Source organism: Procambarus clarkii, chromosome 5, assembly GCF_040958095.1.
Source record: "Procambarus clarkii isolate CNS0578487 chromosome 5, FALCON_Pclarkii_2.0, whole genome shotgun sequence".
Taxonomy (NCBI): Eukaryota; Metazoa; Arthropoda; class Malacostraca; order Decapoda; family Cambaridae; genus Procambarus; species Procambarus clarkii.
In genome coordinates this window covers 12161159-12185266 of record NC_091154.1, presented here as the reverse complement: position 1 = coordinate 12185266, position 24108 = coordinate 12161159, and the positions used below count along the sequence as shown (strand labels likewise).

At 47.9% G+C, this 24108-nt stretch overlaps 1 protein-coding gene across 1 annotated transcript; it reads left to right on the top strand.

Moving 5' to 3' along the window:
- The first annotated feature begins 16717 nt into the window (after window positions 1–16717).
- LOC123766577 (piggyBac transposable element-derived protein 4-like) lies at window positions 16718–17941 on the top strand. Its single transcript, XM_045755847.2, has one exon. It carries the CDS (start codon window positions 16718–16720, stop codon window positions 17939–17941), a length of 1224 nt encoding a protein of 407 aa, XP_045611803.2.
- Window positions 17942–24108: the final 6167 nt, after the last annotated feature.

Genomic DNA, 24108 nt, shown 5'->3' with positions numbered 1-24108 from the left:
CAGCTTGTCTTTACCGATCATGGCGGCCGGCTCTGTTCCACTTGGGTACGCTGTCCTCTTGCGGGGTTTTCTTTTTCTTTTTGTTTATCTATCTGGTGGGGGGTCTGCCTTCGTTCTTGCCCCTTGTGTCCCTTGTGTTCTGAGTATTTTGTGGTGGTACTCCCTGCTAGGTACCTGAGGCCTGGTCGACGACCGGGCCGCGGGGACGCTAAGCCCCGGAAGCACCTCAAGGTTACCTCAAGGTAGGTCCCCGTGAGTGTACACGTCTCGGGGGTTCAGCTCTTAGAAAGTTGTTTGGTAGCTTTGGGTGCCGGTTAGCAGTACCCTGCCTGGGATTACCTGAGCGCGAGTCCTCTTATAGTAAACGCTCGGGATCCTGGGAAATCCCAGGGGGCACGTGGGTCCGATGGATGTGACCCCAGAGTCCCCCCTCGCTTCCAGCGAGTTTGAGGGTTGCTCTCACCCTTTGTCTCTGGGTGACTCTCTGTTTTGCCTCCGTCTGCTGCCTGTGGGGTCGGTGACACCTTCGACCCGGAGTCCTGCGAGTTTGGTTGCTCGTTGTGGCTCAGTTACCCAGTTGTGCTGACTAAGCGGGTGCGGGCAACAGGGGCGTTGCACTTTGAGCCAATTGGTGGTGGCAACGCTCTCGTGGTTTCCTCCCCGGGAGCCCCGGGGCTGCCCCGTTTCAGTTCGTGTTGGGACTTGAGGGGTGTTGGTTGCTTCGGTTCCTTCCATGCCCCCTTGTCTTTCCCCTGGATCCCCCCTTCCTGTCTGCATCCGGTTCCTGACCGTCTGTAGGTTCGGGGCGGGATTTGCTGGTGTTGAGACTCGGGCAATCTCGGGGAATTCCCCTTCCGGGGTAGTGACGGGGGCATTTGAGCCTGTTCCTCCAGCCGTGTTGTAAGAGTCTGCCAGTGGGCTCCCTTCCTTAGTGTTTTTGCGGCTGCCCCGGTTTTCTGGTATGGCCGGGGCTTTGGGGGGACGGCTCGGCCCCGGGGCCTGTCGTGTAGGTTCCCGGGGCTGGGGGGAGGGGCTGACTTGGGGGGCCTTGGCCCCGTAGGACCCCGTGGTTTTTTTTTTTATCCCCCTCTAGCTTGTGGTTACACGGAGTGGGGTATTTCCTCCCCACTCGCCGTATGTGCTGTTGGGCGTCGGCCCTTCCCTGGGCTCTGTTCCTTGGCCTTTGAGTCGGTTGGTTCCATCCTGTGGGTGGATTTTTCTTCCCACCTTTTTTTGGGACGGTGTTTAGTCATGTTTCCCCATTCACGGGGTTCTACATGACTTCTGGTCTCGGGTGCGCCTGTGCCTTTGTGTGCCTTCAGGACTAGTGTTAGCTTCTGTGTTCTCGAGGGTTTGGGAAGGTTTTCGCTACTTCCCGCATTATTGGAACGTCTGTCGGCTCCTTGTCCTTGTCGCCGTTTTGGGCTACTTGTAGCCCGGTTGGACTGCTTGTGGCCAGTGGCCCGGTTTGGGCTACTTGTGGCCCGGTTGGGCTCCTTGTGGGCCGGTTGGGCTACTTGTAGCCCTGTTGGGCTACTTGTAGCCTTGTTGGGCTGCTTGTGGCCTGGTTGGGTCCCTTTTTGGGATCTGTCTTCGCTTCGTTGGCCGGTTTTATTGTTCCTGCTTCCTCTTTTGGCTACTTTTCTAGTGCAGTAGTCCTGGTTGGCGCCTTCCCGCAGAGAGGGTTGTGCGGTTTGGCCAGTGTGTCATGCGCATGTGCCGTGGAGTTTGTTTTGGTCTGGGCGGTGTGTTTCAGTGCTGGTGTTTTGCGCCTTTTTTGCTCAAGTGCTTCGCCTCTCGCTCTTCTCCCTTGCTGCAGTATGTGCCCCTTCGCTCCGGGGGTGTCCTGGTTTCCAGTTGTGGGGAGGACGCCGAGGTTTTCCCTGTGTCATGGGTGTGGGCCGCCTCCTTCGCCTCTACCTTGCTCCTGCGGGTCGGCTGGGTCCGGCTCTGGCGTCTTCACAGTCTGGCGTCTTTTGGCCGAGCGCTGGATGCAGTGTTGTTTATATACCTGTCTTTATTTAGGTATATTTTTGTACGACTGAGACCGTTCGCACACCAGTGACTGTCCCTTTTTCAACCCTTCCTGTCCCACTCATGTGCATGTCCAACCCATGCTAGAGTCATCAGGGGACCCACCTTTTTTTTCGTGTTATGAAGTGGGGGGGTTGTGGTGTTGGTTCTGTACTCACCTGGTAAGGTTCCTGGCTGTGCTTGCTGGGTTTGAGCTCTGGCTCTTGGGTCCCGCCTATCTGGTAAAACTTGCGGGATAGTACCAGTGGAGTGCAGTGGTGCTATAGGCACACTTGGGGAACACTGTAATAGCACTGAAATAGAGGGAATACAGAGAGCATATACGGCACGCATAGACGCAATAAAGCACCTAAATTATTGGGATCGTCTCAAAGCCCTCCAAATGTACTCACTAGAAAGAAGACAAGAGAGATATCAAATAATATACACTTGGAAGATACTGGAGGGCCAAGTACCAAATCTACACAGTAAAATAACAACGTACTGGAGTGAACGATATGGAAGAAAATGCAGAATAGAACCAGTGAAGAGCAGAGGTGCCATAGGCACAATCAGAGAACACTGTATAAACATCAGAGGTCCGCGGTTGTTCAACGTCCTCCCAGCAAGCATAAGAAATATTGTCGGAACAACCGTGGACATCTTCAAGAGGAAACTAGATTTATTCCTCCAAGGAGTGCCGGACCAACCGGGCTGTGGTGTGTATGTGGGCCTGCGGGCCACTCCAAGCAACAGCCTGTTGGACCAAACTCTCACAAGTCAAGCCTGGCCTCGGGCCGGGCTTGGGGAGTAGAAGAACTCCCAAAACCCCATCAACCAGGTATCAACCAGGTACTGTATAACCATCAGAGGTCTGCGGTTGTTACACGACCTACTTGCGAGCATACGCTTTATTGCTGGTACGTCAGTGGACTTCTGGGGCACACTAGCTTGTTTTTGAATAGAAGTTCCGGCCCATCCTGGTTGTGGGGGGTATGTGGGCCTGCGGGCCACTCCAAGCAGCTGCCTGGTGGGCCACCCTCTGGCCGGTCTAGCCTGGCCTCAGGTCGGGCTTGGGGTGTAAATGAGCTCCCAGTACTTATCCAGCAGGTATCGAGCGGGGTTTTTCCTCCGTCGGTCGCCTGGTGTGCAGGTTTCTGGGCCTGCTGGGTTCTGTCGTGTCTCCGTTAGCCCTGTCTGGGGTCTGCCTGCTCCGTTCTCTGCCTTTGCAGAAGAGAGTTGCTATTTACATGTTGCATGTTGTGGTGGTGCCTGTTGCTGCTACTGCACGTGTGCATTGGTACCGTGTTTCGCGGTGGCGTGTCCTTGTTCCTGTGTCCGGGTTGTGGTGTGGCACTTTGCTACTGTTTTGTGCCTAGGGTTTGCGTATGGGGGTTTGCTTTGCTTGTTGTTTTTCGTGGTCTTCGGGTCCCTGGTTTGGCCCTCTCATGTGCATTGGGTTTTTCTCTCCCTGCCTGATTGTCCACCCCTGGTTTTTCCTAGAGTTTTTGTGCTTCTGCTCTTTCATCCTGCCTCTCCCCAGTTGTTTTCCTGGCATCTCCTTTGGTCGGTTTTGCCTGCACTTGCTGCTATGTTGGGGGGCGTGGTCGGTTTCCACCGCTTCATTTACTTGTGCATTCCCTTGTTTCCTCCCCTGCACTGCTAAATGAATTGTGGGGTTCAGTCCCTGAGCCCATTATGTGCCTCTGTAACCCTTTCCACTACCGCCCACAAGATGGGTATGGGGTGCATAATAAATGAACTAAACTAACTCCTCTGCTGCAGGGGTGTTCTGCGTGTGTTCCTTGGCTTCTTGGGCGTTTTTCAACCTGTGTCCTGTGGTGTGCTGCTTTGTCTTGGTCTGTTGCAGTTGCTCGTACCCCTTGGTTCGGGTACTGTTTCTGGCGGGAACCCTTCTGCCTTCTTTGGTTTCCTAGCTTGCCCTGCCGGTTGGTTTTTCAGGGTCTTGCGATGTCTCGCGTCGGACCCATTGTTAATGAACTCCTGGCAGGCTTGCTTGCTTTGGGGAGTTTTTCTGTTCGGCAGACGTTCCATCTCCTTGTGCCGCCTGGGTTTCAGTGGTTGCGCCCGAGATCTTCCCGCGGCTCCGCCTTTTCCTGGGCTCGAAGGGGCCTTGTCGGGGCTGCTTACATTCTGCTTCACGGTCTCGCCTCCGGTTGGTGGTCGGGTGGCTTCGTGGTAGGGGTCCCACCTGCGTACTTCTCTTGGCGGCAGTATGGGGTATTTTGGCGGTATGGGGTATTTCTTCCTTTTCCTGTCCCTTCTTAGGTGGTTACTCTTGTTAGCGTCGGCTTGGTTTTCTGGTGGGGGTTGGGGGCCGTCGTCTTGCCACATACTGGTTGATACCTGGTTGATGGGGTTCTGGGAGTTCTTCTACTCCCCAAACTCCTCACTGACTTGTGAGAGTTTGGTCCACCAGGCTGTTGCTTGGAGCGGCCCGCAGGCCCACATACCCACCACAGCCCGGTTGGTCCGGCACTCCTTGGAGGAATAAATCTAGTTTCCTCTTGAAAATGTCCACGGTTGTTCCGGCAATATTTCTTATGCTTGCTGGGAGGACGTTGAACAACCACGTACCTCTGATGTTTATACAGTGTTCTCTGATTGTGCCTATGGCACCTCTGCTCTTCACTGGTTCTATTTTACATTTTCTTCCATATCGTTTACTCCAGTACATTGTTATTTTACTGTGTAGATTTGGTACTTGGCCCTCCAGTATCTTCCAGGTGTATATTATTTGATATCTCTCGTCTTCTTTCTAGTGAGTACATTTGGAGGGCTTTGAGACGATCCGAATAATTTAGGTGCTTTATTGCGTCTATGCGTGCCGTATATGTTCTCTGTATTCCCTCTATTTCAGCAATCTCTCCTGCTCTGAAGGGGGAAGTGAGTACTGAACAGTACTCAAGACGGGACAACACAAGTGACTTGAAGAGTACAACCATTGTGATGGGATCCCTGGATTTGAAAGTTCTCGTAATCCATCCTATCATTTTTCTGGCTGTCGCAATATTTGCTTGGTTATGCTCCTTAAACGTTAGGTCGTCAGACATTATTATTCCCAAATCCTTTACATGCCGTTTTCCTACTATGGGTACATTTGATTGTGTTTTGTACTCTGTATTATGTTTAAGGTCCTCATTTTTACCGTACCTGATTACCTGGAATTTATCACTGTTAAACATCATGTTATTTTCTGATGCCCAGTCGAAAACTTTATTAATATCAGCTTGAAGTTTTTCAATGTCCTCAGCCGAGGTAATTTTCATACTGATTTTTGTGTCATCTGCAAAGGATGATACGAAGCTGTGACTTGTATTTTTGTCTATATCTGATATGAGAATAAGGAAGAGCAGCGGTGCAAGGACTGTACCCTGAGGTACAGAGCTTTTCACTGCACTTGGACTAGATTTTATATGGTTGACAGTTACTCGCCGAGTCCTGTTTGACAGAAAACTGAGTATCCAGCGTCCTACTTTACCGGTTATTCCCATTGACTTCATTTTGTGTGCTATCACGCCATGGTCACATTTATCGAAAGCCTTTGCGAAGTCCGTGTATATCACATCAGCATTCTGTTTCTCTTCTAATGCCTCAGTGACTTTGTCGTAGTGCTCAAGTAGCTGTGAGAGGCACGATCTTCCCGCTCGAAATCCATGTTGGCCTGGGTTGTGAAGGTCATTGGTCTCCATGAAATTGGTGACCTGACTCCTAATCACTCTCTCAAATACTTTTATGATGTGCGATGTTAGTGCAACTGGTCTATAATTTTTTGCCAATGCTTTGCTCCCTCCCTTGTGTAGAGGGGCTATGTCTGCTACTTTAAGTGCATCTGGTATCTCCCCCGTGTCCAAGCTCTTCCTCCACACTATACTGAGTGCCTGTGCTACCGGCACTTTGCATTTCTTTATAAATATTGAATTCCATGAGTCTGGACCTGGGGCCGAGTGCATGGGCATGTTTTCAATTTCTTTTTCAAAATTTAGTGCGCTCATGTTTATATCAGTTATATTTACAGGGGTTTGAATATCCTGCATAAAGAAATTGTCTGGATCTTCCACCTTCATGTTGTTTATTGGAGTGCTAAACATGTCCTCATACTGCTTTTTTAGGATTTCACTAATTTCTTTGTCATCCTCCGTGTATGAACCTTCACTTGTACGAATAGGTCCAATACTGGCAGTGGTTTTTGCTTTTGATTTCGCATATGAGAAGAAATATTTTGGATTTTTCTTTATTTCCTGAATGGCTTTCTGTTCTAACTGCCTTTCTTCAGTTTCATATGAGTGTTTAAATTTCCGCTCGATTTCTTCAATCTCTCTATTTAAATTATTCCTTCTTTGACGGGAAATTCGTGTCTGCATAAGCAGTTCCGTTATTTTTTTCCTGCGTTTATAGTGTTGTCTGCGTTCTCTTTCTACGTTAGATCTCTTTCTGGCTTTCCTCAAAGGAACATGTTTCAGACAGACTTGATACGCTTCTGAAGTCAGTTTTTCTATTCCTTCTGTAGGACTTGTATTACTTAGAACAGTTCCCCATGGCATGTTTGTCAGTTCCCTGTTTATTATCTCCCAGTCTATTCCTTTATTATTAAAATTGAATATACTGAATAGCCCCTCTCGCTTTATCAACATTTTAGGTCTATTCTGAGTATTGATGGTCGTTTGCACTTCAATGAGCTTGTGATCTGAATATGTGGTATCTGATATCGTAATGTCTCTGATAATGTCTTCATTGTTCGTAAAGACCAGATCTAGAATATTTTCATTTCTCGTTGGCTCCGATATCTGCTGATTGAGTGAAAATTTGTCACAGAATCTAAGTAGTTCTCTAATCTGTGGTTGGTTAGGTCCTGATAGATTTCCTGGTATAATATTATTGTTTGCTATTTTCCACCTGAGACTAGGCAAATTGAAGTCACCTAGGAAGATAATACTGTATCAGGTATCGGGTTCTCCAAATTATCAAGGCTATTCTCTATTTTGCTTATCTGTTCTGTGAATTCCTCAGCCGTTGCATCTGGCGGTTTGTATATTAGTATAATCACTAAATTTATTTTCTCTATTTTTAATCCCAGTACCTCTACCACCTCATTTGTAACGTTTAGGAGCTCCGAGCATACAAGGTCTTCCCTAATATACAGACCCACTCCTCCATGTGACCTAATTTTCCTATCACACCTGTATAGGTTATATCCTGGAATCCAGATCTCACTGTCCAACAATTCCCCTGCATGGGTTTCTGTGACTGTCGCCTCTTTTTGTGCGGCGCTGGTGGAGCCGCTTCGGCTTGCTTTCGGTCTTGGTGTTGCTTCTGCATTGTTAGTAAGCTGTCTCGTGCGTCGTTTCACCTCCGGCCGGTTTGTGCGCCGCTTGCACCATCCTGGTCTCTGGTCAGCGTGCTCTGTCTTCTCCTCGGTTGGTAGTGCCCCTTCAGTTCCGGTTTGTTTTTCGTCGGCTCTTTTTTCCTTTTGGTATTTGCCTCTGGGGGTCGGGTCGCTGAGTTTTCTTGCTTCTTCGGTTTTAGCGTTTTGGTTGTTCGTTGGCAGCAGTCTCCATCTTTTCTGGTGCGGGGTGGGACTGCTGTGTTCTGGAGGGGTCCATGGTTTGTTGGTGCTTCGTTGGTTGGTCCGGGGGGGTGTCGTGCTTTGTGTTCAGTGGCGGCCCTCCAGTGTTGTTTGCGTGCCACAGCGTCTGTGTCCGGAGCACGTTTTTACGTTGATCCGGTTCTGTTCTTCCCGGTTCACGGGTGATGGTGTCCCGGGTTGTCAGCTGTGTTCTTGCGGCTAAGCTGCCTTTGTTCTTCCCTCATGCCCGTGGCGTTCGTGGCTTCGCTGTTCTCGCTGCTGTCTGGGCGACATGTCCTTGCGGTCTTTCGGGCATGGATCTTTGGTGTTCGTACAGGGTCCTTGCTGCTCGTTGTTCTCGTGTTGTTCCCGGGACTTTTCGGGGCTGTGGCGCCTTGGGTTGGCATTTGCTGCCGGTTGTCTCGCTTCCGTTTGGGGTGCGTGGTGTCCGGTTCCGTCCCTTTGACCTTCCTCTGTGGGTAGTTAGCTCCGGGGAGCCGACGGGGCTCCCCCCAGAAAACCAGCGTTGAATGTAATGAAACGCCATTTTCTGGGTGAGACCCGGTGGCTCCCCGGCAACCCTCCATCCCTCCGGTCGGCGGTTTTTTCGCATGTTTTGACATCCAGTCTCAGAACTGATGGGTGGATAGTCGGCGTGGGAGATCTGGGGCTCCGCCTTATCCCTCCCGGGGAGGGGGGAGCTGCGCAGACAGCGGCGCGGTGACGTGTAACGTCATACTAGTTTGCTTGTTTTATGTTGAGAAGTTCTGTCCACTAGTTCGGCTTTAGGTAGCAATTTTCACCAGAATAGGGGTTTGTTTTGGAAAGCTTACCTTTCTGGATGCTTGACCCGGTCGATGGCAGACATAGAATGCTTCCAACCACACAGGGGTTTCTATAGGCCATTGCTCCCCTTGCCTCTCTGATGGGGCCAGGTTCTGGCCGTGGTCCCCGGTAGGCCCTAGAACTCCATACACATGACTGATGCCAAAGTCTGACATTAGCATATCAGCCTGATAAAGCTCCGGGGAGCCTCCGGGTCTCACCCAGAAAATGACATTTCATTACATTCAACGCTGGTTTTTTGTTGATGTCTTTTCTTCAGTGGAACATTCGTGGATATTACGCCAATTTCCTTGAACTCCAACTTCTGATTTCACGGTTTTCGCCCCTTTGTGTCTGTTTCCAGGAGCTGATGCTTTTTTGCCTGTCCTGGTCACTTCCATGGCTATTCCTTTCTCTCCAGCTATTCCATCTGTTGCTGGATCCCATAACTCTTCTGCTCTCTTGATTCGCTCTGATGTTCCATTCGTCCCCTTACTTTTTCTATCACCTCTCCTTTGTTCTGCTGCTCATATCTTTGTGCGTAAATGGTACACGGTTTGTTCCATTTATCTTCTCCCAAATGTCCCGCTTTCCCTTCCTGATCCTTACAAACACCTCCTTACAAACACTTAAACAGACTCCTTGCCGGAGCCTGTGCTTCTGCTGGGTGATTTCAATTGTCGACTTACCCTTTGGGGTGATGTTCTGACAAACACCTGATTTCGCTTTCTCGAACCGTTCATCCTCTCTTCTTTCCCTGTCTCTTCTGAATTCTTCGTGAGCCCACTCATTTAGACTCTCGGACTCGCACCCTTTCCTGTCTTGATCTTTCTCTTTGCTTGTCGTCCTTTTACTTAGATTTTGAATGGTAGGTTCTTGATGACCTCCATGGCAGTGACCATTTTTCCCCATCCTTGTTTCCTTTTTCTCTTTTCACCTTCCCCTCTCCTTCCCTAGGTGGCGGTTTGCCGAGGCTGATTGGCCCCTCTTTACCCTCCGTGCTACTATCTTCGACCTCTCCCTCACTTCCTCCTTTTTTATGACACCGTCTTTGACACTGCCTTCCGCTCTATTCCTCACTCTTCCTCCCGAGGAACGCGGAAGTGCGTTCCCTGGGGAATGTGGACTGTGCTCGGACTGTCCGCTGAAAACGTGCAGCCTGGAAGAGACACCGTCTCCGGTAGATGACTGAATCTTTTCTTTTGTTTCAGAAGGCAAGTGCAGTAGCCCATAGAACCTTCCGTATGGTTAAACGTGCATGTTGGATGTCTTATGTCTCCACCATCACGTTTGAAACTCCTCTACCGCTGATCTTGAGGCGTATCCGCAAGATGGCAGGTAAGTTCGTTCCCGATGTCTCACCTGTCCTTCACTTCTGTGGTACTCTTGTGGCGCAACCCGTTGCAGGTCACGACCGAATTGGGTTCCCACTTTTCGTCTGTTAGCTCTGGTACTCATCTCCCTCAATCCTTCCTCTTTTGTAAGCCTCTTTTTAAATCTCGTCCTTTGGATTTCTGTACCCATCTCAGCCTTCCCTATAATGAGCCCTTCTCTCCCTCTGAGCTTCAGTCTGTCCTGGCCCTCTGCAGTTCTATGGCAGCAGGCTCCGATGGCATTCATTATGAGATGATTTGCCATCTCCCTCTGTGCACGTCTCAGTATTTACTGAGTCTGTATAATTGGGTCTGGGAGTCGTCGTCAGTCCCTGAGGACTGGCTCGATGCCATCCTCCAAGGACTTCTGCCCTATTGCCCTCACGAGTTGTGTCTGCAAGCTCTTTTAACTATGGTTAAAGTTCATCTGATGTGGTTCTTAGAGCACTATCACCACCTCTCCCCTTCTCAATTTCTTTTTCGTAAGTGCCATAGCACAACGGATGTCTTGGTGAACTTGGAGGTCTATATTTGTACTGCTTTTGCTGAGAAGACCTCCGTTGTTGCCATCCTTTTTGACCTGGAAAAGGCTTACGACACTACCTGGCGGTATCATATTCAGTCCCAACTTCATTCTTTTGGCCTTCGTGGGAATCTCCCTCTCTTCCTCCAGAGTATCCTCTCTTGTCGTTCCTTTTGAGTGAGGCTTGGTACCACTCTCTGCCCCTTTTAGGCAATATGAGGGTGTACCCCAAAGTAGTGTTCTGAGCACTACAATTTTTCTTGTTGTTCTCAATGGTCTTCTTTCCTCCCTTCCTTCTGGCGTCTTCTCCGCTCTCTATGTAGACGATCTTACCCTTTGCTGTCGGGGTGATGATTCGCCTCTCCTTCAATGGCGGCTTCAACTTGTGATTGATGCCTGGGCCACCGGTCATCGCTTCAGGTTCTCTCCGTCTAAGACTTATACTTTGACTTTTACTCAGAAGCATGTCATTCTTCGTCCCTCTTTGTCACTTTATGGTCATCCCCTTGTGTACAAGGATTCCGTTAAGCTTCTGGGGTTAATCTTTGACATTCGTTTGTTTTGGTCGGCCCATATCTCTTACCTCCGCGCTGAATGCTCTAAGGCCCTTTCCCTCCTTAAGGTTTTGTCCCATACTTCTTGGGGGGCGGATAGGCATACGCTCCTCTCTTTACATTCCTCATTCGTCCTGTCTAAACTCGATTATGATTGCCCTGCTTACTCGTTTGCTTCTCCTACTCTTTGCCATCTTGATGCTTTGCACCATGCTGGATTGCGCCTCAGCTCTGGTGTCTTTTGTTCGACTCCTGCCCTCAGCTTGTATGTTGACACTGGCTTCCTATCTCTCCAGGACCACTGTGATCGCTACTGTCTTCGCTATCTGGTGCGGTCTTTGCAACATCCTTCCTCTCGCCTCTGTCGTGCTTTGACTTTTACCCCTCCTGTAGTTCCTGTTCCTCTTCACCACCTCCCTCTTTCTGTCCGGCTATCTCACTTACAGGACTGTTTCCATTCATCTTTCTCATATTTCTCCTCATATTGTTCCTTCAATTTTCCCATGGAGAGTCCCCCCTTTCAAAGTTTTGTACACCTTTCACCCACATTACTAAAGCTTTTACTCCTCCTACGGTTCTGAAACGCCTTTTTCTTGAGCACTTTTCTTCACACTCCCGCTCCGTTTCCATCTTCACCAATGAGTCTAAGTCTGCGGACGGTGTGGGCTACTCCATGGTTTTTCCTGACCGCACTTATATGTGTCACCTTCCTTCGGAGACTAGCATCTTCAAAGCGGAACTTTATACTATTCTCTATGCTCTCTCCGTCTCCTGCTTTCTTGTTGTCAATCCTCCTTTGTGATTGTAGTTGACTCTCGTAGTGCCCTTATGGCTCTCGGTTCCTTTAATCCTATCCATCCAGTAGTCGTCGAGATTCAACATTGGCTGTTTCTTATCTCTAGTAAATTTAAATCCGTAGAGTTTTGCTGGGTTCCCAGCCATATTGGTGTTTCTTTAAATGAACGTGTTAATGCTGCCACTAGAGAGGCTATCCGCTCTTGTCCCGTTTCCCGTAAAGGTATTCCATTTTCTGACTTTTACACGGTTATTCATTCCTCCATCTTTGCCTGTTGGCAAGATTGTTGGTCTTTTGTTGTTGGTAACAAATTGCGTACTCTTAAGCGTTGTCTGTCCCCGTGGCCTTCCTCCTGCCACCATAACCAGGCGGTGGGAAATGGCTCTAGGAAGGTTGCGTCTTGGCCATACTCGCTTAACTCACGGTCACTTAATGGAGCACCACCCAGCTCCTTATTGTCCAAATTGCATTTTCTCTCCTACCATTGTGCATATGCCAGTTGAATGTCCTGAATTCCAGGATGAGCGTGTGTTGTGCTTTCTGACCATCCCTCGCGGTCGCTATTCTATCCCTCGATAGAATTCTTGGTGAATCGGATACTTTTGATATCATTCACCTTATGTGTTTCTATTATTGTATTGGCATCCTTGGTGATATTTAGCACCCTCTGATTATTCCGCGCATTTGATGGGGCTACATAGCCTTCCCGGTTTGGTGCCTTCTTTTGATAATTACCTACTTATTGTTACAAGGAGTGGGGTTCTCTTTTTCCCCCTCTGCGTATGAGTTGGATTTGGTGTCTGCCCCTCCCCGGGTTTGGTTCCGTGTTCCCCCGGGTGCGTCGGTTCCCTCTTTCCGGAGGTTTTCGGCTTCTCGCATCCAACTGTCTGCGGTATGGGTGGCCCTAGCGGCTTACCTCCTGCGTGGCCTGAATTATGTCTCGGTGAGGGATCCGTTGTCTTTCAGGTTTGGGACTTCTTTTCCTTTCTGGGTCCGGTACGAGGTTCCGGAGTCATCCCTGGCGGACTGTCCTGTGTTTGCCTTGAAGGCTTGGCATTCCTTCTGTCGTTCTCGCATGCTTGAGTGGCGCGAGGCTTCGACAGTGGTTCAGGTTTTCCTGGGGGGGGGGGGGGGGGGGGAATCATGAGTACCTCAATGACTGCCTGTTTGCTCCTGCCCTTTCCCGGGATGTTGGCGTTGTGCAGCGACATGCGCAGGTTCCCTCTCGGCTACGCAGGTGGCTGAGGACTTGCGCGCCTGGGGGCCTCTTGGCTTCGGCCTTGTGTTTCTTTTTCCCTCCTGGAGCTGTCTCCGGACTGGCTTGGGGAAGGATGTGGGGATGCATGGGGCCGTTCCGGGGTCCGGTGCCTTGGGCTCGGCAGCTCGCTCGTTGACTGCCTTGGTGAAGCTGTTTACGCCGATGTTACGGGATGCGGTTTCCCTGTTTTATGCTTCCCGGCTCGTGTGTCGGCAGGCGGTGCTTCCCTCCTCTCTGGAATCGGCCTGGGCCCTGGCTCTTAGGATGTCTTCACCTTTTTGTCCTCTGCTTTTTGCACCTTCAGCCGTGGCGCAGTATATTCAGGCTGCTTCGGCCAGTTGCCGTCCTAAGTCTGACTTGTTGGTTCTCTAGTGCCTTCGAGCACTAGAAGGCACTCTAGGTTCTCTAGGTGTCCCGGGGTGGGGGTGGGGGCCTTCCCAGATGGGTTGTGCTCGTTGTGGTAGGCCACAGGTGCCTGTTTCGGGTTCGGCTCCATCTTCAGACCCACCTTCGTCTGATCAGCGCGGTATTCGCTCTGTGCAAGGTTCTGGGTCTTGTAAGGGGCGCCGGCCATTTCGCTGTTCGCTCCATTGATGGGGCGATGGGGGGGAGGAGGGAGGCTTGCGCTGTTCGCTCACACACCTGGTCTCACAATTTGTGGGCGTCTTGGGTCGTTTCCTTCAGCCTCCGGTGGCGTTGGGTGGCCCTTCTCTCTGTTGAGGGTTCGGGGCTGGCGGGGGCAGGCGTCTTCTCCTGTGCTCTGTCGAGTTGTCTTGAAGTGGGTTCACTTGGGCGTTGTCAAAACGACGACGTCCCTCAGGTGGGTTTTCCATCTGTTCCCAATCCTGAAACGGGACTGTGCAGACCTGCGGTTCATTCTGGACTTGTCCCATCTGAACCCCTGGGTTCATTGCCCCTCCTTTCGAATGACTATGCTGTCCCAGGTTCGGCTCCTGTTGGAGCCGGGTTCTTGGATGGTGTCCCTGGACCTCCGGGATGCTTATTGGCACGTCCTGATTCATCCAGGGTTCAGGGACTGGCTCAGTTTTGTTGTGGGGCATCAAGCCTTGTCTCCCGTTCGGGTTGAATCTTGCACCTCGCGTATTCACACGCCTTTCATGGGTCGTTGTGGGCTGTCTGCATCTCTTAGGTGTTCGGGTGGTGGCCTACCTCAACAACTGGCTGGTTTGGGCTCCCAGCCGGTCCTGTTGTCTGCTAGCCAGGGATTTGGTTCTTTCCCAGCTCGCCGGGTTCAGGTTCTTGGTGAACTGGAGGAAGTCCCATCTGCCTCCCTTCCAGGTTCGGACATGGCTGGGTCTTGTGTGGGGCTCTTGGACCGCTTCCTTGTCTCTTCCTCCAGAGTCTCTCCTACGGCTGCGGTCCCACTTGCGCCTGTTTCTGGGAGGCTCCCGAGTCACCCGGCAGTTGCACGAGGGTTTGTGCATGAGCCTGAACTTTGCGATGGTGGTCTACCTGCCAGGTCGGGTTTGGCTTCATCGGCTGTTCTAGTTCCTTTCGGGATGTCCCTACCACCTCTGTTGCAATTGCTGGGTTCGACCCCTGGGAGCCTTACGTCGGCTGCTGCGTCGCTGGCTTCCTCTTTGGGTTTTTCGGGGTTTAGCGCCAATCAGCCTCACTCAATGTGTTCATGGACTCGTCGTCTCTCGGCTGGGGCTTTGTGATCAGTGTTCACCAGGCTGGCCAGGGACGGTGGGGTCCATCCTTCCGTCGAGCCCACAGCACAGTGCGGGAGTTTGCTGCTGTGTGGTTTGCGCTTCGGAGTGTTCGGGTCGCCCACGGATCGACGATCCTGCTCCATTCGGATTGCTCCCTGGTGGTTCATTGCCTAAACTGAGGGGTTTCAATGTGGTCCTTGCTCCTTGGCACCTAGGCTGATCGTCTACTGAGTTCTCGGGGTTTGGCTCTCCTGGCAGTTTACGTGCGGGGGAGTGTCCAACATGGCCGATGGCCTGTCTCGTTTTATTCCCCTGTCCACGGAATGGACGGTCGATGCCGACTCCTTCTGTTGGCTCTGCCAGACGTTCGGGCGCCCCAAGTCACATTAAACTCGGGTCATTGTCTGTGATGACATTCAGGTCATTGTGATGACATTCGGGTCATCACAGTGTCATTAAAAAGGTTAAGGAAACGGCCTATTACAGCTTAATCTGGGTGAGTCGTTTCAACAAATGTTTGGATTTGTTTGCATTTCTTCCCACAGTCTACACCACTTCGAAATTGTTGAATATGTAAACATGATTGAGTTGGGAGAACATGTGTCTGATCTGTCACCATTAGTTGACATCGTTGCGGGACTGAGTTTCGTGGAACAGCCTCCTGATTTTTGGTCATTTTTCATGATCCACTGTCATGTATTGGTTAGCATACTGGCTAGCCATGATTTAATTCTCTCACAGGGGAAGAGTTATGTTGTTAAAAATAGCTTGCATGTTCTTGCAAGTTTGTGGTATAAATGAGCTCAAGTTTTCTCTAGTTAATATGATTGAGTTGGAAGAAAGTGTGTCTGATCTGTCACCATCAGTTGACGTCGTTGGGGGACTGAGTTTCATGGAAAAGCCCCCTGATTCTTGGTCCTCTTTAACGATCCACTGTGGTGTATCGGTTAGAATACTGGCCAGCCACCTGGCTAACCATGGTTCAATTCTCTCATAGAGGAAGAATTTCTGTTGTTATATATATATATATATATATATATATATATATATATATATATATATATATATATATATATATATATATATATATATATATATATATATATATGTTGTACCTAGTAGCCAGAACGCACTTCTCAGCCTACTATGCAAGGCCCGATTTGCCTAATAAGCCAAGTTTTCATGAATTAATGTTTTTACGACTACCTAACCTACCTAACCTAACCTAACTTTTTCGGCTACCTAACCTAACCTAACCTAGAAAGATAGGCTAGGTTAGGTTAGGTAGGGTTGGTTAGGTTCGGTCATATATCTACGTTAATTTTAACTCCAATAAAAAAAAATTACCTCATACATAATGAAATGGGTAGCTTTTTGATTTCATAAGAAAAAAATAGAGAAAATATATTAATTCTGGAAAACTTGGCTTATTAGGCAAATCGGGGCTTGCATAGTTGGCTGAGAAGTGCGTTCTGGCTACTAGGTACGACATATATATATATATGTTGTACTTAGTAGCCAGAACACAGTATTTGGCCTACTATGCAAGGCCTGATTTGCCTAATAAGCCAAGTTTTTCCTGAATATATATATTTTTCTATTTTTTTTCTTATGAAATAATTAAGATATCTATTTCATTATGTATGAGTTAATTTTCTTAAATTTGAGTTAAAACTAACATAGATATATGACCGAACCTAATCAACCCAACCTAACCTAACCTACCTTAACCTAACCAAAACTAATACAACTAAGGCAATAATATATGTTCTTAACACTTTCGCGCTTTATATTAGAGATAACTCGTCACCGTTTTTTCTTACGATTCCGCATAACAGCCTACTTTTCTCGTCCATCGAAAAAATATTTCTATAAATTCCATTTTTTAACCGAAATGGATGGGGATACTCTCAGATTTTTCTCCATGAAATTCCCGTTCTCCCTCACCGAACACATGGCATCTCGGCCTACCCGATCACGTGGTCGGCCCATTGTTTTGTTGACACTCCAAGTGCCCACACTGCGCTCCCCTCTTGCGGCAAACGTGACCCGTTTTACGCATTTATTTCCATTCCGTTTCCGTGTACCTAAAACCCATTCAATACCTTCAACATGGATGCTGCACCAGGAACAAGCAGTGGAACGCAAAAGAAAGGTAGGAAATCTAGGAAAGCAGAAGAGATCGCCATGATTCACGATCTGTATCGTGGGGTCAAGCTCACTCCATCCAAGATTCCCGACGTTGTTGAAGCCTTTTCAGGGTCTTCTGATGATGAATTTGAGGCTGACGAACCTGAAAATGATGTGTTATATGAGGTTTCCACAACTGATGATGATATTTCGAGTGAGAGTGAGGATGAGAGTGAAGAAGAAGCCCCTGCCCCGCCACGCGGAAACCGCACGTGTCCGGTACCAAAGAGGGCTAGGCTGGGTGATGACTGGAATCGTAGCAATACTCCTCCCATCGTTGATGACTTTTCTGCAAACCCTGGCCTAACAATTCCACTACCTACTACTCCATTGCAGTTTTTACAACTGTTTTTCACTAGAGCAGTGGTTGAATACTTAGCGTATGAAACCAATTTGCATGCCACACACATCATACATCTCATGGCTGACTCAGCAAGAAACACGTGGAAACCAGTGTCTGTGAAAGAAATGGCCCGATATTTGGCCCTGTGCATACTGATGGGCATAGTGAAGATGCCTACAATGAGGATGTACTGGCAGACGAATCAGATGTGGCATTGTCGCTTCTTCAACTTGTTTATGTCGTCTGCTCGGTTCCAACACATTTCTAAGTTCTTCCACATGTATAACAAAAAAGGCGTTCCAGTGAATAATAGTGACCGACTGATAAAAGTGAGACCACTAATGGACTATTTTTCAGAAAAATTTGCATCTGTATATATCCCCAAAAAAGAATTGAGTCTCGATGAGGGTACAATGGCATGGCGCGGCCGCCTCTCTTTCAAGGTCTACAATCCCAACAAGCCTGATAAATATGGTGTAAAATTTTATATGTTGGCCGAAGGGACATCAGGCTACATATATAAATTTGATGTGTATTGTGGAATTGGAAAAACGACAGTGGAAACCGTGATGGGGTTGATGGCGCCCCTAGTCAACAAGGGTCATCATCTGTATATGGATAACTACTATAACTCGGTAAGCCTAACAGAACAATTACGTGAAGTGGGTGTTTACACATGTGGCACACTTAGACTCCAACGTAGCGCCCCCAAGGATCTGCAACAAGTGGTAAAGGGTAAAATGGCAACCGACACGACCCTATACATGCGTAAGGATAACACCTTTGTTATAGTTTATATATAAATTACATATATAAATTTGATGTGTATTGTGGAATTGGAAAAACGACAGTGGAAACCGTGATGGGGTTGATGGCGCCCCTAGTCAACAAGGGTTATCATCTGTATATGGATAACTACTATAACTCGGTAAGCCTAACAGAACAATTACGTGAAGTGGGTGTTTACACATGTGGCACACTTAGACTCCAACGTGGCGCCCCCAAGGATCTGCAACAAGTGGTAAAGGGTAAAATGGCAACCGACACGACCCTATACATGCGTAAGGATAACACCTTTGTTATAGTTTGGAAGGACAAGCGCCCCGTCTCTGTCATCACCAATATCCACAATGCCGACACTACTCAAGCACAGCGCAGGAAACGCGTTCGTAAACGTGACGGGAGAACTGGAGTAGAAATTGTGAAAATGAACAAACCCCCCGCCAAACACACACCGAAACTACGACGTTGGTATAACGTTCGAACAAGTTTTAACACTTCCTAACCAGTTATAACAACCAATATAGCAAGTTGTAACAACGTTCTAATACGTCATAAACACGTTAAGCCAAGATGTAACAACTTTATTACAAGTTGTAACAAGCGGAAAATAGAGACAGTTTCGGTTTGTGTTTCCAGGGCCAAGGCCATAGTGGATTACAATAAGTTCATGAAAGGTGTTGATCATTTTGATCAAATGGTCAAATATTATGAGTTTGCAAGAAAAACCCACAAATGGACCAAGAAGATCACTTTCTATTTTCTGCAAATGGCCATGCACAATGCATACGCATTGTATAACCACTACTCAACAGATACAAAAAAACTAACACTATTAGAGTTTCACGCAGTAGGAATAAAAGCCTTATTGGCGTGGAACAGCGAGGAATGGCCAACAACAACAAGTATACCACATGTTCCCGACATAGATGCCAGCGCAGCTCCTCCTGCTGACGCGGCAGTTTCAACACCCGGCACATCTGGTGCGAGGCGTCCTCTGTTCACCTCAACACCTCAAGCCCACTCATCAACCACAAATTCTGAAATGGACATTGAGGACATAGAACCACTTGATGTTTCTGATTTCATAGAAGATTCTACTACAAGTTTGGTGGTTCCTGTAGAAGACAATATTCCTCCAGTGCATCCAAGAAATACAAGAATTATAGATTCAGAACAACGTCTCAACTACAAGTTGACGCATGAACTCGTGCACTTGGCTAAAAAAAGAAGATGCCGTGTTTGTTACAAGTCTGGCAAAAGGAGGGACGTGATATATGGATGTAAAACTTGTGATGTGGCACTGTGCGCTGCGCCTTGCTACACAAGGTACCACCGAAGAAAGATATTTTGGGTGGAGAAAAAATAACCACCGGCAACAGCTTCACTCCACCTAAGAAACATCAGATGAGCAACTTCAGGATCAGAAGCCTGAAGATGGTGGAGTGAAGAAAAAATGCTCAACTGTTGATCTTCAATCAACATGGACAGGGTAAGTACACCTATTTGGAATTTTTTATCATGTATAAGAAGTTATATTATATACGTTTTGTAGAGAATTTATTTGCGAATTTTTTGGTACCAGAATGAATATTATATCACATAAACTTCTATGAGTAAAAAAAAAAAACACAAAGTATGTTTGGCGGTGTGGCGGGTGTGGCAGCCGTGTGGCAGTGGGTTCCCTTTAGGCGTTGATATATCCAACACGTGGGAAATATTTGTATGTGTTATGTATATGTCTGTGTAGGGAATTTTACTGCGATCACTGTCATACAAATTATAAAATGTTTCAACAAGTATAAACATGACAAACATCAAACGAACGAAAACAATGCGTTCGTTTCTGCCGCGAACGCATACTAAGCGACGTGGTTCTATATTTGGCGCTTCTCTTACACATGCTTTGTACAAATGTTATGCATTTCATCTTATAGAAAATTTTATTGCGAACACATTGGTATAAAAAAGAAATACGTACATAGAAAAGTAGGGTCAGGAAACGTATAAATGTATAAACTTTCCAAGCATGATTTCCCCCCTGTGTTTTCGCCAGTGCGCTCGCGGCTAACTACTCTCCACTTCACACACTCTTGCGGGTGGGCAATTACCTATATTAAACATTCATATGCATATGTCCGTGTAGAGAATTTTATTGCGATTCCAATGATACCAAAATTAGCGATGTAGGACAACTGTAGGCTTCGCAACCATTAAGAGAGTGGAAACATTTTGTTGCTGTTTGGCGCTCTCGGCGAGTGATCTGCATAGTTTTTTATTTGGTGTTGATACTCCTTATGCTTGGGCGGCATTTTATAGGTATGCTCTTATAGACAATTTCATTGCGAACACAGTGATACCAAATTTAAATACGTGCGCCTTCAATTATTGTCAGGACAGTCAAAAGAGTGTACACTTTTTCGGTCTTACCGCGTAGGCGCGCGAAGTGCCGAAAGCATCTGGGGTATTGATTTTTTTTGAGCGCCGAGAGCGCGAAAGTGTTAAGTTAATATAATATATTAATAATAATTCAAATAGTGTGTGTGTGTGTACATCACGTAAATAAACACATGATTAAAAATGTGACAGCGTCAGACCTTGGAGGAAAATTGAAACAGAAATTTCCTTAAGTACTTTTGTATATTAATACATCTTCAGAAGGAGTGATTTTACAGGTCAAGTATTGGACATAAATAAGCAGGAGAGAATGGTGGAGTGAGGTGAGGTACAATAACAAATGAATGGGAATTAGGTGGACACAAATATGAGCCGCACAAGAAATGCTGAAGGCCTATTGGCCCATACGATGTAGCTCCTATCCATACCCACCAACAGGCCCACACATAGATTATAATAGCATAAGATAGTAAATATTTACAATGAATTAGTGAGACAAATGTGTTCCAATGATCCTACTTAAATCACCCTTTAATTGATCTATCAAAAATGGATCTAAGTTATATATACCACTGCTAATGTTCAAATTACTTTCTTTTGTTATCTGTATCAAAGCAGATTCAATTATGTTTCTGTTATAAGTTTAGTGTCTACAGAAAACCTACGAATAATTTATCTTATGTTCATTATTTTTCAGGGCATAGATACAATGTGAAAAAGTCAATTTTTTCTTCAATGTATCTAAGAGCTCTTCGAGTTGTGAGTCCAGAATTCTTAGACGAAGAGTTTAAGAATATTGATTCGATTGGTCTCAAGCTTTGTTACCCACTGAGTTTTTTGGAAGTTTGCTGTAACAAAGCACGCCGTACATATTATAATAATGTATGCAGTGAAAGAATTCGCCCAAAGAATGTGTTACGTTTACCATATTTCTCTGGGTTTGAGAATATTGTCCCCTGGTGGAATGCAGACTGTGCTCGGGCTGTCCGCTGTAAGCGTGCAGCCTGGAAGAGGCACCGCCGTAGGCAGACGACCGATTCTTTTCTTTTCTTTCGGAAAGCGAGTGCGGTGGCCCGTAGGGCCATCCGTACGGCTAAACGTGAATGTTGGGCATCTTATGTCTCAACAATTACGTCCGAGACCCCTCTGGCCCAGATCTGGAAGCGTATCCGCAAGATAGCGGGTAAGTTCGTTCCCGATGTTTCACCGGTCCTTCACCTCCATGATACTCTTGTGGCGGACCCGTTGCAGGTCGCTTCCGAACTGGGTTCCCACTTTTCTTCTGTTAGCTCTGGTCTTCATCTTCCCCAATCTTTCCTTCTTCGTAAACCTGTCCTTGAGTCTCGTCCTTTAGATTTCTGCACTCATCTTCAGCTTCCCTATAATGATCCCTTCTCTCTCTCTCTGAACTTCGTTCTGCCCTGGCCCTCTGCGGTTCTAAGGCGGCGGGCTCCGATGGTACTCATTATGAGATGCTTCGCCATCTCCCTCCGAGCACGTCTCAGTATTTACTGAGTCTGTATAATCGGATCTGGGAGTCGTCGTCAGTCCCTGAGGACTGGCTCGATGCCGTTGTCCTCCCTGTTCGCAAACCGGGGTCTCTGGGTACTTCCCCTAAGGACTTTCGCCCTATTGCTCTCACAAGTTGTGTCTGCAAACTCTTTGAACGTATGGTTAACGTTCGTCTGATGTGGTTCCTGGAACACCATCACCTCCTCTCCCCTTCTCAATTTGGTTTCCGCAAGTGCCGCAGCACGACAGATGTCCTGGTGAACTTGGAGGTCTATATTCGTACTGCTTTTGCTGCGAAGACCTCCGTTGTTGCCGTCCTTTTTGACCTAGAAAAGGCTTACGACACCACTTGGCGTTATCATATCCTATCTCAACTTCATTCTTTTGGCCTTCGTGGTCATCTCCCTCTCATTCTCCGCAGCTTCCTCTCTCGTCGTTCCTTTCGGGTGCGCCTTGGTACCACTCTCTCTCCCTCTTTTCAGCAATACGAAGGTGTGCCCCAGGGTAGTGTTCTGAGCACTACTCTTTTTCTGGTTGCCCTCAATGGTCTTCTTTCCTCTCTTCCTTCTGGTGTCTTCTCCGCTCTCTATGTCGATGATCTTACCCTTTGTTGTCAGGGTGATGATTCGCCTCTCCTTCAACGCCGGCTTCAACTTGCAATTGATGCCGTGTCGTCTTGGGCCACAGGTCATGGCTTCAAGTTCTCTACTTCTAAGACTTGTGCCATGACTTTTACGCGGAAACGGGTTGTTCTTCGTCCCTCTTTGTCACTTTATGGTCATCCCCTTGAATACAAAGATTCCGCGAAGCTTTTGGGGTTATTCCTTGACACTCGTTTGTCTTGGTCTCCCCATATCTCTTACCTCCGTGTTGAGTGCTCTAAGGCCCTTACCCTCCTTCGGGTCTTGTCCCATACTTCTTGGGGGGCAGATAGGCGCACTCTCCTTGCTTTACATTCCTCTCTCGTCCTGTCTAAGCTCGATTATGGTTGCCCTGCTTACTCGTCTGCTTCTCCTTCTACTCTTCGCCGTCTTGATGCTTTGCACCATACTGGGTTGCGCCTCAGTTCTGGTGCCTTTCGTTCGACTCCCATCCTTAGCTTATATGTTGACACTGGCTTCCTGTCTCTCCAGGACCGCCGTGATCGCTACTGTCTTCGCTATCTTGCGCGGTCCTTGCAACATCCTTCCTCTTGCCTCTGTCGTGCTTTAACTTTTACCCCTCCTGCGGTTCCTGTTCCTCTTCACCACCTCCCTCTTTCTGTCTGGTTATCTCGCCTACAGGATTCTCTCTCCGTTCGTATTTCTGATGTTTCTCCTCGTGTTGTTCCTTCTTTGCCCCCGTGGAGGGTCCCTCTTCCGCGGTTTTGTACTTCCTTGACCCGTATCACTAAATCTTTTACCCCTCCTACGGTTCTAAAACGCCTTTTCCTCGAGCACTTTTCTTCTCACTCCCGCTCCGTTTCTGTCTTCACCGATGGGTCTAAGTCAGCGGACGGTGTTGGCTACTCTGTTGTTTTTCCTGATCGCACTTACTGTATATGTGTCGCTTGCCTCCGGAGACTAGCATCTTTACAGCGGAACTTTATGCTATTCTCTATGCTCTTCGTCTCCTGCTTTCTCATTGTCAGTCTTCCTTTGTGGTTGTTGTTGACTCTCGTAGTGCCCTCATGGCTCTAGGGTCCTTTAATCCGGTTCATCCAGTAGTTGTCGAGATCCAGCATTGGCTGTTTCTCGTTCACAGTAAATTTAAGTCGGTTGAGTTTTGTTGGGTTCCCAGCCATATTGGTGTGTCTTTAAATGAGCGTGCGGATGCTGCCGCTAAGGAAGCTGTCCGCTCTTGTCCCATCTCTCGTAAAGGCATTCCGTATTCCGACTTTTACCCGGTTATCCATTCCTCAGTCCTTACCCGTTGGCAGGCTTCTTGGTTGTCTGTTACTGGTAACAAGCTGCGTACTCTTAAATGTTGTGTTTCCTCGTGGCCGTCCTCCTTCCACCGTAACCGGCGGTGGGAAACAGCTCTGGCGAGGTTGCGTATTGGCCATACTCGCTTAACCCATGGTCACTTGATGGAGCGCCGCCCTGCTCCTTATTGTCCTAGTTGCATTGTCCCTCTTACGGTCGTGCATGTCCTTCTTGAATGTCCTGACTTCCAGGACGAGCGTGTGTCTTGCTTTCCGACCGCCCCTCGCGGTCACCTGTCCCTCGATAGAATTCTTGGTGACTCGGATACTTTTGATATCGTTCGCCTTATGCGTTTTTGTTCTCGTATTGGCATCCTT

Bases quoted from the DNA above. Each gene is read 5' to 3' on its own strand.
- LOC123766577 (XM_045755847.2), top strand. From the start codon at position 16,718: ATGGATGCTGCACCAGGAACAAGCAGTGGAACGCAAAAGAAAGGTAGG.